This window comes from Lissotriton helveticus, chromosome 7, assembly GCF_964261635.1.
Source record: "Lissotriton helveticus chromosome 7, aLisHel1.1, whole genome shotgun sequence".
In the NCBI taxonomy this organism is placed as follows: domain Eukaryota; kingdom Metazoa; phylum Chordata; class Amphibia; order Caudata; family Salamandridae; genus Lissotriton; species Lissotriton helveticus.
Window position 1 is genome coordinate 3,141,198 of NC_136068.1, and position 14,805 is coordinate 3,156,002.

Here is a 14,805-nt window from a genome sequence, read left to right on the forward strand (position 1 = left end):
GGTGCTGAGTGATACTGAGATGGTGCTGAGTGATGCTGGGGTGGTGCTGAGTGGTGCTGTGGTGGTGCTGAGTGATGCTGTGGTGGTGCTGAGTGATTCTGTGGTGGTGCTGAGTGGTGCTGTGGTGGTGCTGAGTGATAATGTGGTGGTGCTGAGTGATGCTGTGGTGGTGCTGAGTGATGCTGTGGTGGTGCTGAGTGGTGCTGTGGTGGTGCTGAGTGATACTGGGATGGTGCCGAGTGATGCTGTGGTGGTGCTGAGTGGTGCTGTGGTGGTGCTGAGTGATACTGGGATGGTGCTGAGTGATGCTGGGGTGGTGCTGAGTGGTGCTGTGGTGGTGCTGAGTGATGTTGTGCTGCTGAGTGATAATGTGGTGGTGCTGAGTGATAATGTGGTGGTGCTGAGTGATAATGTGGTGGTGCTGAATGTTGCTGGGGTAGCGCTGAGTGATGCTGTGGTGGTGCTGAGTGATCATGTGGTGGTGCTGAGTGATGATGTAGTGATGCTGAATGATGCTGGGGTAGCACTGAGTGATGATGTGGTGGTGCTGAGTGATAATGTGGTGGTGCTGAGTGATGATGTGGTGATGCTGAATGATGCTGGGGTAGCACTGAGTGATACTGAGATGGTGCTGAGTGATAATGTGGTGGTGCTGAGTGATGCTGTGGTGGTGCTGAGTGATGCTGTGGTGGTGCTGAGTGATTCTGTGGTGGTGCTGAGTGGTGCTGTGGTGGTGCTGAGTGATAATGTGGTGGTGCTGAGTGATGCTGTGGTGGTGCTGAGTGATGCTGTGGTGGTGCTGAGTGGTGCTGTGGTGGTGCTGAGTGATACTGGGATGGTGCCGAGTGATGCTGTGGTGGTGCTGAGTGGTGCTGTGGTGGTGCTGAGTGATACTGGGATGGTGCTGAGTGATGCTGGGGTGGTGCTGAGTGGTGCTGTGGTGGTGCTGAGTGATGTTGTGCTGCTGAGTGATAATGTGGTGGTGCTGAGTGATAATGTGGTGGTGCTGAGTGATAATGTGGTGGTGCTGAATGATGCTGGGGTAGCGCTGAGTGATGCTGTGGTGGTGCTGAGTGATCATGTGGTGGTGCTGAGTGATGATGTAGTGATGCTGAATGATGCTGGGGTAGCACTGAGTGATGATGTGGTGGTGCTGAGTGATAATGTGGTGGTGCTGAGTGATGATGTGGTGGTGCTGAGTGATGATGTGGTGGTGCTGAGTGATAATGTGGTGGTGCTGAGTGATGATGTGGTGGTGCTGAGTGATGATGTGGTGATGCTGAATGATGCTGGGGTAGCACTGAGTGATAATGTGGTGGTGCTGAGTGATAATGTGGTGGTGCTGAGTGATAATGTGGTGATGCTGAGTGATGATGTGGTGATGCTGAATGATGCTGGGGTAGCGCTGAATGATGCTGGGGTAGCACTGAGTGATAATGTGGTGGTGCTGAGTGATAATGTGGTGGTGCTGAGTGATGATGTGGTGATGCTGAATGATGCTGGGGTAGCGCTGAGTGATGATGTGGTGGTACTGAGTGATAATGTGGTGGTGCTGAGTGATGATGTGGTGATGCAGAGGGCAGAAAGGCACAACAAGTGCAAATTTCTTTTAAAACCATCCCTATTTATACGTTTTCCCTGGCACCCTTGGCTGTGTGTGCGCGCAGTGCTGGTGTGTGGGCGCAGTGCCTGTGTGTGTGAGCATCGTCTGTGTGTGTGAGCAGTGTCTGTGTGTGTGTGAACAGTGCCTGTGTGTGAACAGTGCCTGTGTGTGTGAGCAGCCTGTGTGTCTGAGAGCATTGTGTGTGTGACAGTAACTTGTGTGTGTGAGGGCAGTGTGTGTCAATGCAACGGGGCTCATGTTATCGACCTAGGAAGCATGAAAAGTGTGTGTCTTGGAACGTCTGAGGGCAGCTCGTGTTACAAGCTTGCTTTGAAGACGGTCATGCAGCGCTGGGAGTGGAGCAGATGGTCCTGTTTATGACCTGCAGAGCGCGTGCGAAGTGGGCGCGGATGATGTGACTGGGGGTGAGGGGGTGTGCAGCCTGGTGTGCTGAAGCCTGGCAGCAGAGGCGGCGCGCGCACACAAAGTGGCTAAGTGGCTGATGGCAAATGTGCGCACATCAAAGGAGCCGCGGTAAAAATACAATGACGAAAACAAAGCATTGTGTGATATTCTTTACAGCTGAATTAAGGGTACATTCGCTCGAGCAAACGGGCAACCTAAAACGAGAGGAAAACAAATCCTAGTGAGAAGGCAGAATGGGCAGGAAGAGAGGGGAACACCACGTGCACAGAGGGAGAGGAGGGGGTAGATGTCGAGAGAGCTTCAGGTGTGGAGAGATGATGATTGGGAGTCGGAGGGCAGGGAGACATCATGTGGCGAGACTGTTGGAAAGAGGGAGGTGTTTCAATATCGTTAGTAATGGAAAGGGTTGCTACCCACACTCAATGGCACGTACAGTTAAAAGCCTATCAAGCAGGAATTAAAGATTGGGATGCATATAATTTAATATTACTAAACCAGGATTTCAAAATCACTCAAATTTTTATTGTGACTCGGATGAGGCTGTATAAAATAGCATCGCGCTGAAAGAAGAAACTGGACGAAGTTTCTCCGACATACTTTGGCCTGCTCTACAGACCTGAGGGCTTTTTTATAAAGAACATATTTCTCAGGCAGCACTTTCATTCTTGCTCAGCGGTGGAGAGATTTATGCTTCAGCAGCGACAGGTCTGACTTGTGTATGGCAAAAGAGATATAATAAAGAGTAGCTCAGCTGGTGAGACGCAGGCAGTGGGGTGAGGTATGGCTTGTACGGTCGAAAAGGTGCGCTGGCCTGCAAGGCTAGTGGGCAGTATGCTCGAGTGGATTTCATGAGATCGGCTGGCCAGTTCTTTGCCATTCTGCAGATAAAGAGTAGCTCAGCTGGTGAGACGCAGGCAGTGGGGTGAGGTATGGCTTGTACGGTCGAAAAGGTGCGCTGGCCTGCAAGGCTAGTGGGCAGTATGCTCGAGTGGATTTCATGAGATCGGCTGGCCAGTTCTTTGCCATTCTGCAAGCAAAAATGTGACCTGCAGAGGCAGCGGCAATGAAAGCAACATGGAGAATGAGAGGGTGGGGAATGGAAGCTAAAGAATCGACAAGCCTTCTTATCAGCAGTTAATTGATGGAGTCACATAAAGCTGACGACGGAGCAGGCGCTGTGCTGAAACATGGAGCACGGCGCCAGAGAAAAGTTATGCATGTGTTCGCAAATTCTATAAAGCATACATAAAAATAAACAAGCATTGGCGAACGGGAATGAAAATAAAAAAAACAAGCGAGAAGATGAGCGGCCGGGAAACTGAAAATACGGCTGGCCGGCCAGCCATGAATAATTAGGGGAGGAGAAGCCGCACAGCACACGCTGGGAGAAGCCCTTTGATGTGCTGTGCGGCCGTGAAAAAATGCAACTAGGAGGGAGGGAGGGAGGCTGATGCGCGTGCTTGTTTAATCACGTGGTTCACGTGAACTTAAAGAAAACCTCACCAAGACGCCCTTGGTTTGACGAGGATTTCGAGCACTTGAATTCTCGCTCCGCTCAATGCGCTTGTGCGCATTGATAGGTCGCGAGACCTAAAAAGGCAGCCTCGGGCGTTCTACCACAATTAGTATCTCGTGAGTATGATTATGAAGATGAACCTAAATCAATAATTGTAATTATGCAAAGTAGCTCTGTCGCCTGAGCATGAAGATGGTCTGTTAATCCTGTTATGTACGTCATGTGCAGCGGATTCAGATATGATGCTAAGAATCCTCATGCATAACAAATGCGCCTGGTTTCAAGGAAACTTATCGACATTTATTCAGCACATAACTGGGTAAAAGGTCAGTGGAAGAAACGTGACGTAGAGCAAGGTGCGACAACTGTAGGGTAAAGGCCGCTCTGCTACTTATGCCCAGGTTAGGAAACATACGACTGAGCCCGCTAATGGCTTCATGCGCTCAGCCTCTCTTGTCTTCATGTCTTCACCGCTCTCGTATGGAACTAAGGAGGGTTTACTCACGGTTTGTAGCAATGAGCTGCAGATATGATCCAGTACTCGTTGATGAGCGAGCCCCCGCACCAGCGGCTCCCACTGGTGGTGAAGTAGACCTGCCAGGGCTGGGAGTGGGGTTTGCAGGTGTAGCCCCCAATAATCTTATCATCGTCGTCCCATGGAGCGGCCGCTGCAAGGAGAAGGCACTGGTTAGAGTCTGAGATGACGGTAGGAGTATCACAGAGGTGGGGAGACACAGAAGGCCCAATTCACAAAGGTAAACTTAGACCAAAAGTCTAAGGGGCAGATTTACAAGGAAGTGCCACAGCGCGGCAACGCAAGCCCTTTGGCTGCGCCACGCTGCGGCACTTTCAGAGCACAGGAATGTGACATCTTTACAATATATTGCATTCCTGTGCTCTCCCCTGCGCTGGCGCACAAACAGCTGCCAAGTGCCCGTGCAGGCACCCTGGCACCATGGTGCAAGCATGCCTGCATCATGGGGAGGTTGGTTTTTTGCAGGAAGGGGCATTTTCCTGCACAAAAATAATTGCTGCAGCCTCGTCCTCTTACAATGCGTGCCGTAGAACGCAGCACGCATTGAAAGAGGGAAAAACTGGGAGAAATGAAAACATTTCTCCTCGTTGCGCCTCGCTATGCCAACCGCTAGGGTGTCGCAGCATTCGAACCCGTTTCCAGGTTCACAATTCCTCGTAAATCTGGAGATGTGCCTGATTCCATGTGTGTTGCGTGGGAACACCCACAGCAACACCCTTGGAACGCCCCTTCCAAGCACAGCGCTGCGTGTGAAGGGGCCGTATTTACAAGGAGAGGAAAAGTCACGCAGGGAGGCTTTATGAGTGCGTGTAAATATGGGGCAATGAAATGCGCCGCCAGTGCGTCACGAAAAGTGCCGCACTGCTGGCGCACAGGGAAGGTAAATCTGCCCCTAACTTTACTACTACTAAACTTAGACTTCTGGTCTAAACTAAAACCTTTGGTCAAAGTTTACTTTTGTGAATCGTGCCTGGGACATGACCTACATCTCGGGGCGTCTGAGAGCCCGCCTACAGCTCAGGGCGTCTGTGAACCCGCCTACAGCTCTGTGTCTCTGAGAGCCCGCCTACAGCTCAGGGCGTCTGAGAGCCCGCCTACAGCTCGGGGCGTCTGAGAGCCCGCCTACAGCTCAGGGCGTCTGAGAGCCCGCCTACAGCTCGGGGCGTCTGAGAGCCCGCCTACAGCTCGGGGCGTCTGAGAGCCTGCCTAAAGCTCAGGGCGTCTGAGAGCCCGCCTACAGCTCAGGGCGTCTGAGAGCCCGCCTACAGCTCTGGGCGTCTGAGAGCCCGCCTACAGCTCAGGGCGTCTGAGAGCCCGCCTACAGCTCAGGGCGTCTGAGAGCCCGCCTACAGCTCGGGGCGTCTGAGAGCCCGCCTACAGCTCTGTGTCTCTGAGAGCCCGCCTACAGCTCAGGGCGTCTGAGAGCCCGCCTACAGCTCGGGGCGTCTGAGAGCCCGCCTACAGCTCAGGGCGTCTGAGAGCCCGCCTACAGCTCGGGGCGTCTGAGAGCCCGCCTACAGCTCGGGGCGTCTGAGAGCCCGCCTACAGCTCAGGGCGTCTGAGAGCCCGCCTACAGCTCAGGGCGTCTGAGAGCCCGCCTACAGCTCGGGGCGTCTGAGAGCCCGCCTACAGCTCTGTGTCTCTGGGAACCTGCCTACAGCTCGGGGCGTCTGTGAACCCGCCTACAGCTCAGGGCGTCTGAGAGCCCGCCTACAGCTCGGGGTGTCTGAGAGCCCGCCTACAGCTCAGGGCGTCTGTGAACCCGCCTACAGCTCAGGGCGTCTGAGAGCCCGCCTACAGCTCAGGGCATCTGAGAACCCGCCTACAGCTCAGGGCGTCTGAGAGCCCGCCTACAGCTCAGGGCGTCTGAGAGCCCGCCTACAGCTCGGGGCGTCTGTGAACCCGCCTACAGCTCAGGGCGTCTGAGAGCCTGCCTACAGCTCAGGGCGTCTGAGAGCCCGCCTACAGCTCAGGGCGTCTGAGAGCCCGCCTACAGCTCTGTGTCTCTGAGAACCCGCCTACAGCTCTGTGTCTCTGAGAACCCGCCTACAGCTCAGGGGGTCTGAGAACCCGCCTACAGCTCAGGGCGTCTGAGAGCCCGCCTACAGTTCAGGGCGTCTGAGAACCCGCCTACAGCTCGGGGCGTCTGAGAACCCGCCTACAGCTCTGCGTCTCTGAGAGCCCGCCTACAGCTCGGGGTGTCTGAGAGCCCGCCTACAGCTCAGGGCGTCTGTGAACCCGCCTACAGCTCAGGGCGTCTGAGAGCCCGCCTACAGCTCAGGGCATCTGAGAACCCGCCTACAGCTCAGGGCGTCTGAGAGCCCGCCTACAGCTCTGTGTCTCTGAGAACCCGCCTACAGCTCTGTGTCTCTGAGAACCCGCCTACAGCTCAGGGCGTCTGAGAACCCGCCTACAGCTCAGGGCGTCTGAGAGCCCGCCTAAAGTTCAGGGCGTCTGAGAACCCGCCTACAGCTCGGGGCGTCTGAGAACCCGCCTACAGCTCTGCGTCTCTGAGAGCCCGCCTACAGCTCAGGGCGTCTGAGAGCCCGCCTACAGTTCAGGGCGTCTGAGAGCCCGCCTACAGCTCAGGGCATCTGAGAACCCGCCTACAGCTCGGGGCGTCTGAGAGCCCGCCTACAGCTCAGGGCGTCTGAGAACCCGCCTACAGCTCGGGGCGTCTGAGAGCCCGCCTACAGCTCGGGGCGTCTGAGAACCCGCCTACAGCTCAGGGCGTCTGAGAGCCCACCTACAGCTCGGGGCGTCTGAGAACCCGCCTACAGCTCGGGGCATCTGAGAGCCCGCCTACAGCTCTGTGTCTCTGAGAGCCCGCCTACAGCTCAGGGCGTCTGAGAGCCCGCCTACAGCTCTGTGTCTCTGAGAACCCGCCTACAGCTCAGGGCGTCTGAGAACCCGCCTACAGCTCAGGGCGTCTGAGAGCCCGCCTACAGCTCAGGGCGTCTGAGAGCCCGCCTACAGCTCGGGGCGTCTGAGAACCCGCCTACAGCTCTGTGTCTCTGAGAGCCCGTCTACAGCTCAGGGCGTCTGAGAGCCCGCCTACAGCTCAGGGCGTCTGAGAGCCCACCTACAGCTCGGGGCATCTGAGAGCCCGCCTACAGCTCAGGGCATCTGAGAGCCCGCCTACAGCTCAGGGCATCTGAGAGCCCGCCTACAGCTCAGGGCATCTGAGAGCCCGCCTACAGCTCAGGGCATCTGAGATCCCGCCTACAGCTCGGGGCGTCTGAGAGCCCGCCTACAGCTCAGGGCGTCTGAGAGCACGCCTACAGCTCGGGGCGTCTGAGAGCCCGCCTACAGCTCAGGGCGTCTGAGAGCCCGCCTACAGCTCAGGGCGTCTGAGAGCCCGCCTACAGCTCAGGGCATCTTAGAGCCCGCCTACAGCTCGGGGCGTCTGAGAGCCCGCCTACAACTCAGGGCGTCTGAGAGCCCGCCTACAGCTCAGGGCGTCTGAGAGCCCGCCTACAGCTCAGGGTGTCTGAGAGCCCGCCTACAGCTCGGGCGTCTGAGAGCCCTTCTACAGCTCTGTGTCTCTGAGAACCCGCCTACAGCTCAGGGCGTCTGAGAGCCCGCCTACAGCTCAGGGCGTCTGAGAGCCCGCCTACAGCTCGGGGCGTCTGAGAGCCCGTCTACAGCTCTGTGTCTCTGAGAACCCGCCTACAGCTCAGGGCGTCTGAGAGCCCGCCTACAGCTCAGGGCGTCTGAGAGCCCGCCTACAGCTCGGGGTGTCTGAGAACCCACCTACAGCTCTGTGTCTATGAGAGCCCACCTACAGCTCGGGGCGTCTGAGAGCCCGCCTACAGTTCAGGGCGTATGAGAGCCCGCCTACAGCTCAGGGCGTCTGTGAACCCGTCTACAGCTCAGGGCGTCTGTGAACCCGTCTACAGCTCAGGGCGTCTGTGAACCCGTCTACAGCTCAGGGCGTCTGAGAGCCCGCCTACAGCTCAGGGTGTCTGTGAACCCGTCTACAGCTCAGGGCGTCTGTGAACCCGTCTACAGCTCAGGGCGTCTGTGATCCCGTCTACAGCTCAGGGCGTCTGAAAGCCCGCCTACAGCTCAGGGCGTCTGAGAGCCCGCCTACAGCTCTGTGTCTCTGAGAACCCGCCTACAGCTCTGTGTCTCTGAGAACCCGCCTACAGCTCAGGGCGTCTGAGAGCCCGCCTACAGCTCTGTGTCTCTGAGGAACCCGCCTACAGCTCTGTGTCTCTGAGAACCCGCCTACAGCTCGGGGCGTCTGAGAGCCCGCCTACAGCTCGGGCGTCTGAGAACCCGCCTACAGCTCGGGTGTCTGAGAGCCCGCCTACAGCTCAGGGCGTCTGAGAGCCTGCCTACAGCTCTGTGTCTCTGAGAGCCCGTCTACAGCTCGGGGCGTCTGAGAGCCCGCCTACAGCTAGGGGTGTCTGAGAGCCCGCCTACAGCTCGGGGTGTCTGAGAGCCCGCCTACAGCTCAGGGCGTCTGAGAGCCCGCCTACAGCTCTGTGTCTCTGAGAACCCGCCTACAGCTCGGGGCGTCTGAGAGCCCGCCTACAGCTCTGTGTCTCTGAGAACCCGCCTACAGCTCGGGGTGTCTGAGAGCCCGCCTACAGCTCGGGGCGTCTGAGAACCCGCCTACAGCTCAGGGCGTCTGAGAGCCCGCCTACAGCTCGGGGCCTCTGAGAGCCCACCTACAGCTCAGGGCGTCTGAGAACCCGCCTACAGCTCAGGGCGTCTGAGAACCCGCCTACAGCTCAGGGCGTCTGAGAGCCCGCCTACAGCTCAGGGCGTCTGAGAGCCCGCCCACAGCTCAGGGCGTCTGAGAGCCCGCCTACAGCTCAGGGCGTCTGAGAGCCCGCCTACAGCTCAGGGCGTCTGAGAGCCCGCCTACAGCTCGGGCGTCTGAGAGCCCGCCTACAGCTCTGTGTCTCTGAGAACCCGCCTACAGCTCGGGGCGTCTGAGAGCCCGCCTACAGCTCGGGGTTTCTGAGAGCCCGCCTACAGCTCGGGGCATCTGAGAGCCCGCCTACAGCTCGGGGCGTCTGAGAGCCCGCCTACAGCTCTGTATCTCTGAGAACCCGCCTACAGCTCGGGGCGTCTGAGAGCCCGCCTACAGCTCAGGGCGTCTGAGAGCCCGCCTATAGCTCGGGGCGTCTGAGAGCCCGCCTACAGCTCGGGGCGTCTGAGAGCCCGCCTACAGCTCGGGGTGTCTGAGAGCCCGCCTATAGCTCGGGGTGTCTGAGAGCCCGCCTACAGCTCTGTGTCTCTGAGAACCCGCCTACAGCTCGGGGTGTCTGAGAACCCGCCTACAGCTTGGGGTGTCTGAGAACCTGCCTACAGCTCGGGGTGTCTGAGAACCCACCTACAGCTCAGGGTGTCTGAGAACCCACCTACAGCTCAGGGCGTCTGAGAGCCCGCCTACAGCTCTGTGTCTCTGAGAACCCGCCTACAGCTCTGTGTCTCTGAGAACCCGCCTACAGCTCAGGGCGTCTGAGAGCCCGCCTACAGCTCTGTGTCTCTGAGGAACCCGCCTACAGCTCTGTGTCTCTGAGAACCCGCCTACAGCTCGGGGCGTCTGAGAGCCCGCCTACAGCTCGGGCGTCTGAGAACCCGCCTACAGCTCGGGTGTCTGAGAGCCCGCCTACAGCTCAGGGCGTCTGAGAGCCTGCCTACAGCTCTGTGTCTCTGAGAGCCCGTCTACAGCTCGGGGCGTCTGAGAGCCCGCCTACAGCTAGGGGTGTCTGAGAGCCCGCCTACAGCTCGGGGTGTCTGAGAGCCCGCCTACAGCTCAGGGCGTCTGAGAGCCCGCCTACAGCTCTGTGTCTCTGAGAACCCGCCTACAGCTCAGGGCGTCTGAGAGCCCGCCTACAGCTCTGTGTCTCTGAGAACCCGCCTACAGCTCGGGGTGTCTGAGAGCCCGCCTACAGCTCGGGGCGTCTGAGAACCCGCCTACAGCTCAGGGCGTCTGAGAGCCCGCCTACAGCTCGGGGCCTCTGAGAGCCCACCTACAGCTCAGGGCGTCTGAGAACCCGCCTACAGCTCAGGGCGTCTGAGAACCCGCCTACAGCTCAGGGCGTCTGAGAGCCCGCCTACAGCTCAGGGCGTCTGAGAGCCCGCCCACAGCTCAGGGCGTCTGAGAGCCCGCCTACAGCTCAGGGCGTCTGAGAGCCCGCCTACAGCTCAGGGCGTCTGAGAGCCCGCCTACAGCTCGGGCGTCTGAGAGCCCGCCTACAGCTCTGTGTCTCTGAGAACCCGCCTACAGCTCGGGGCGTCTGAGAGCCCGCCTACAGCTCGGGGTGTCTGAGAGCCCGCCTACAGCTCGGGGCATCTGAGAGCCCGCCTACAGCTCGGGGCGTCTGAGAGCCCGCCTACAGCTCTGTATCTCTGAGAACCCGCCTACAGCTCGGGGCGTCTGAGAGCCCGCCTACAGCTCAGGGCGTCTGAGAGCCCGCCTATAGCTCGGGGCGTCTGAGAGCCCGCCTACAGCTCGGGGCGTCTGAGAGCCCGCCTACAGCTCGGGGTGTCTGAGAGCCCGCCTATAGCTCGGGGTGTCTGAGAGCCCGCCTACAGCTCGGGGTGTCTGAGAGCCCGCCTACAGCTCGGGGTGTCTGAGAGCCCGCCTACAGCTCTGTGTCTCTGAGAACCCGCCTACAGCTCGGGGTGTCTGAGAACCCACCTACAGCTCAGGGCGTCTGAGAACCCGCCTACAGCTCGGGGTGTCTGAGAACCCGCCTACAGCTCGGGGTGTCTGAGAACCTGCCTACAGCTCGGGGTGTCTGGGTATGTTTCTACAGCTCAGGGTGTCTGGAAACCCGCATACAGCTCTGTGTCTTTGAGAACCCGCCTACAGCTCTGTGTCTCTGAGAACCCACCTACAGCTGTGGCTCTTTGAGAGCCCGCCCACAGCTCGGGGTGTCTGGGAATGTATCTACAGCTCGGGGTGTCTGGGTATGTTTCTACAGCTCAGGGTGTCTGGAAACCCGCATACAGCTTGGGGTGTCTGGGAAACCACCTACAGCTGTGGGTCTCTGAGAGCCTGCCTACAGCTAGGGGTGTCGGGGAATGTATCTATAGCTCGGGCGTCTGTATCTACAGCTTGGGGTGTCTGTATCTACAGCTCAGGTTGTCTGTGAATGTTTCTACAGCTTGGGGTGTCTGTATCTACAGCTCAGGGTGTCTGTGAATGTTTCTACAGCACGGGGTGTCTGTATCTACAGCTCGGGTGTCTGTATCTACAGCTCGGGGTGTCTATATCTACAGCTCAGGGTGTCTGTGAATGTATCTACAGCTCGGGTGTCTGTATCTACAGCTCGGGGTGTCTGTATCTACAGCTCATGGTGTCTGTATCTACAGTTCGGGGTGTCTGTATCTACAGCTCGGGGTGTCTGTATCTACAGCTCAGGGTGTCTGTGAATGTATCTACATCTTGGGGTGTCTGTATCTACAGCTCGGGATGTCTGTATCTACAGCTTGGGGTGTCTGTATCTACAGCTCGTGGTGTCTGTTTCTACAGTTCGGGGCGTCTGTATCTACAGCTCGGGGTGTCGTATCTACAGCTCAGGGTGTCTGTGAATGTATCTACACCTTGGGATGTCTGTATCTACAGCTCGAGGTGTCTGTATCTACAGCTCGTGTTGTCTGTATCTATAGCTCGGGGTGTGTGTATCTACAGCTCGGGGTGTCTGTATCTACAGCTCGGGGTGTCTGTATCTACAGCTTGGGGTGTCTGTATCTACAGCTTGGGGTGTTTGTATCTACAGCTCGGGGTGTCTGTATCTACAGCTTGGGGTGTCTGTATCTACAGCTCGGGGTGTCTGTATCTACAGCTTGTGTTGTCTGTATCTACAGCTCGGGGTGTCTGTATCTACAGCTTGGGGTGTCTGTATCTACAGCTCGGGCTGTCTGTATCTACAGCTCGGGGTGTCTGTATCTACAGCTCGTGTTGTCTGTATCTACAGCTCGGGGTGTCTGTATCTACAGCTCGGGGTGCCTGTATCTACAGCTCGGGGTGTCTGTATCTACAGCTTGGGGTGTCTGTATCTACAGCTCGGGGTGTCTGTATCTACAGCTCGATGTGTCTGTATCTACAGCTCGGGGTGTCTGTATCTACAGCTCGGGTGTCTGAATCTACAGCTCGGGTGTCTGGGGATGTATCTACAGTTCGGGGTGTCTGTATCTATAGCTCGGGGTGTTTGTCTCTACAGCTCGTGGTGTCTGTCTCTACAGCTCGGGGTGTCTGGGAATGTATCTACAGCTCGGGGTGTCTGTATCTGCAGCTCGGGTGTCTGTATCTACAGCTCGGGGTGTCTGTATCTACAGCTCGGGGTGTCTGTATCTACAGTTCGGGGTGTCTGTATCCGCAGCTCTGGGTGTCTGTATCTACAGCTCGGGTGTCTGTATCTACAGCTCGGGGTGTCTGTATCTACAGCTTGGGGTGTCTGTCTCTACAGCTCGGGTGTCTGTATCTACAGCTCGGGTGTCTGTATCTACAGTTTGGTGTGTCTGTAACCGCAGCTCTGGGTGTCTGTATCTACAGCTCGGGGTGTCTGTATCTGCAACTCAGGGTGTATGGGGATGTATCTGGAGCTCGCAGTGTCCGTATCTACAGCTCGCAGTGTCTGTATCTACAGCTCGGGATGTCTGTCTCTACAGCTCGGGTGTCTGTATCTACAGCTCGGGGTGTCTGTATCTACAGCTCGGGGTGTCTGTATCTACAGCTCGATGTGTCTGTATCTACAGCTCGGGGTGTCTGTATCTACAGCTCGGGTGTCTGAATCTACAGCTCGGGTGTCTGGGGATGTATCTACAGTTCGGGGTGTCTGTATCTATAGCTCGGGGTGTTTGTCTCTACAGCTCGTGGTGTCTGTCTCTACAGCTCGGGGTGTCTGGGAATGTATCTACAGCTCGGGGTGTCTGTATCTGCAGCTCGGGTGTCTGTATCTACAGCTCGGGGTGTCTGTATCTACAGCTCGGGGTGTCTGTATCTACAGTTCGGGGTGTCTGTATCCGCAGCTCTGGGTGTCTGTATCTACAGCTCGGGTGTCTGTATCTACAGCTCGGGGTGTCTGTATCTACAGCTTGGGGTGTCTGTCTCTACAGCTCGGGTGTCTGTATCTACAGCTCGGGTGTCTGTATCTACAGTTTGGTGTGTCTGTAACCGCAGCTCTGGGTGTCTGTATCTACAGCTCGGGGTGTCTGTATCTGCAACTCGGGGTGTATGGGGATGTATCTGGAGCTCGCAGTGTCCGTATCTACAGCTCGCAGTGTCTGTATCTACAGCTCGGGATGTCTGTCTCTACAGCTCGGGTGTCTGTATCTACAGCTCGGGGTGTCTGTATCTACAGCTCGGGGTGTCTGTATCTACAGCTCGGGGTGTCTGTATCTACAGCTCGGGGTGTCTGTATCTACAGCTCGGGGTGTCTGTCTCTACAGCTCGGGGTGTCTGTATCTACAGCTCGGGTGTCTGTCTCCACAGCTCGGGTGTCTGTATCTACAGCTCGGGGGGTCTGTATCTACAGCTCGGGGTGTCTGTATCTACAGCTCGGGGTGTCTGTATCTACAGTTCGGGGTGTCTGTATCCGCAGCTCTGGGTGTCTGTATCTACAGCTCTGGGTGTCTGTATCTACAGCTCGGGTGTCTGTATCTACAGCTCGGGGTGTCTGTATCTACAGCTTGGGGTGTCTGTCTCTACAGCTCGGGTGTCTGTATCTACAGCTCGGGTGTCTGTATCTACAGTTCGGGGTGTCTGTATCCGCAGCTCTGGGTGTCTGTATCTACAGCTCGGGGTGTCTGTATCTACAGCTCGGGGTGTCTGTATCTGCAGCTCGGGGTGTCTGGGGATGTATCTGGAGCTCGCAGTGTCCGTATCTACAGCTCGCAGTGTCTGTATCTACAGCTCGGGATGTCTGTCTCTACAGCTCGGGTGTCTGTATCTACAGCTCGGGGTGTCTGTATCTACAGCTCGGGGTGTCTGTATCTGCAGCTCGGGGTGTCTGTATCTACAGCTCGGGGTGTCTGTATCTACAGCTCGGGGTGTCTGTCTCTACAGCTCGGGGTGTCTGTATCTACAGCTCGGGGTGTCTGTCTCCACAGCTCGGGTGTCTGTCTCTACAGCTCGGGGGGTCTGTATCTACAGCTCGGGGTGTCTGGGACTCACCTGCAGCTCCGAGGAGCGCGAGGAGAACCAGGACTGTCTTCATCCTGTTGAGTAGAGTCGAGAGATGTGGCCCCCGGTGCCAGGCACATATATACCACTATCGCATAGCTTATCGCCGTCGATGGCCCTGGGGCCGGGGCAGCTGCTCTCTTCCCAGCCAGGATCCCTCTGCAGCTGTGGCCCTGAGCCCTGAGAGTGCAACATCTGCTGGCAATGTCATGTTTTCCATGAGGGGCGGAGGCAGAGTGAGGGCCGGGCCTCTCTGCCCAGCTGGAGCTGGACACAGAGACCTGGCGCTGCCCGGGGCCCTGAGTGGTGCACATTGGGTCCGATTCACAAAACTAATCTGTGACAATATCCTAAACTTACTACTTTTGGTATTCACAGAAGGCCTTTATTAGTAGTAAAGTTAGGATTTTGTGTTAAGTCTGTCCTAAGTCTGTCCTAAGTCTGTCTTAAATGACCAAAGGAGGAGCATTTGCTTTGCAAGTATATTCCCGTTTTTATATATAAATACTGACAAAAAACAAAACGTTTCCCGTCTGTATTTATTGTTTCTTGTATGAGAGGGTGAAGGAGGTTGA

At 57.0% G+C, this 14,805-nt stretch overlaps 1 protein-coding gene across 1 annotated transcript in view; it reads right to left on the reverse strand.

Annotated features, from left to right (window-relative positions):
• Positions 1 to 14,304, reverse strand: part of LOC144767924 (serine protease 1-like) — a 59,594-nt gene extending 45,290 nt beyond the window's left edge. The window contains exons 1-2 of the mRNA XM_078651263.1: positions 14,222 to 14,304; positions 4,051 to 4,213 (exon numbers count right to left, since the gene is read on the reverse strand). Of these exons, the coding sequence (XP_078507389.1) occupies positions 4,051 to 4,213; positions 14,222 to 14,264 (206 nt within the window). The 5' untranslated portion in view covers positions 14,265 to 14,304. The remainder of the gene's footprint in view (positions 1 to 4,050; positions 4,214 to 14,221) is intronic.
• Positions 14,305 to 14,805: the final 501 nt, after the last annotated feature.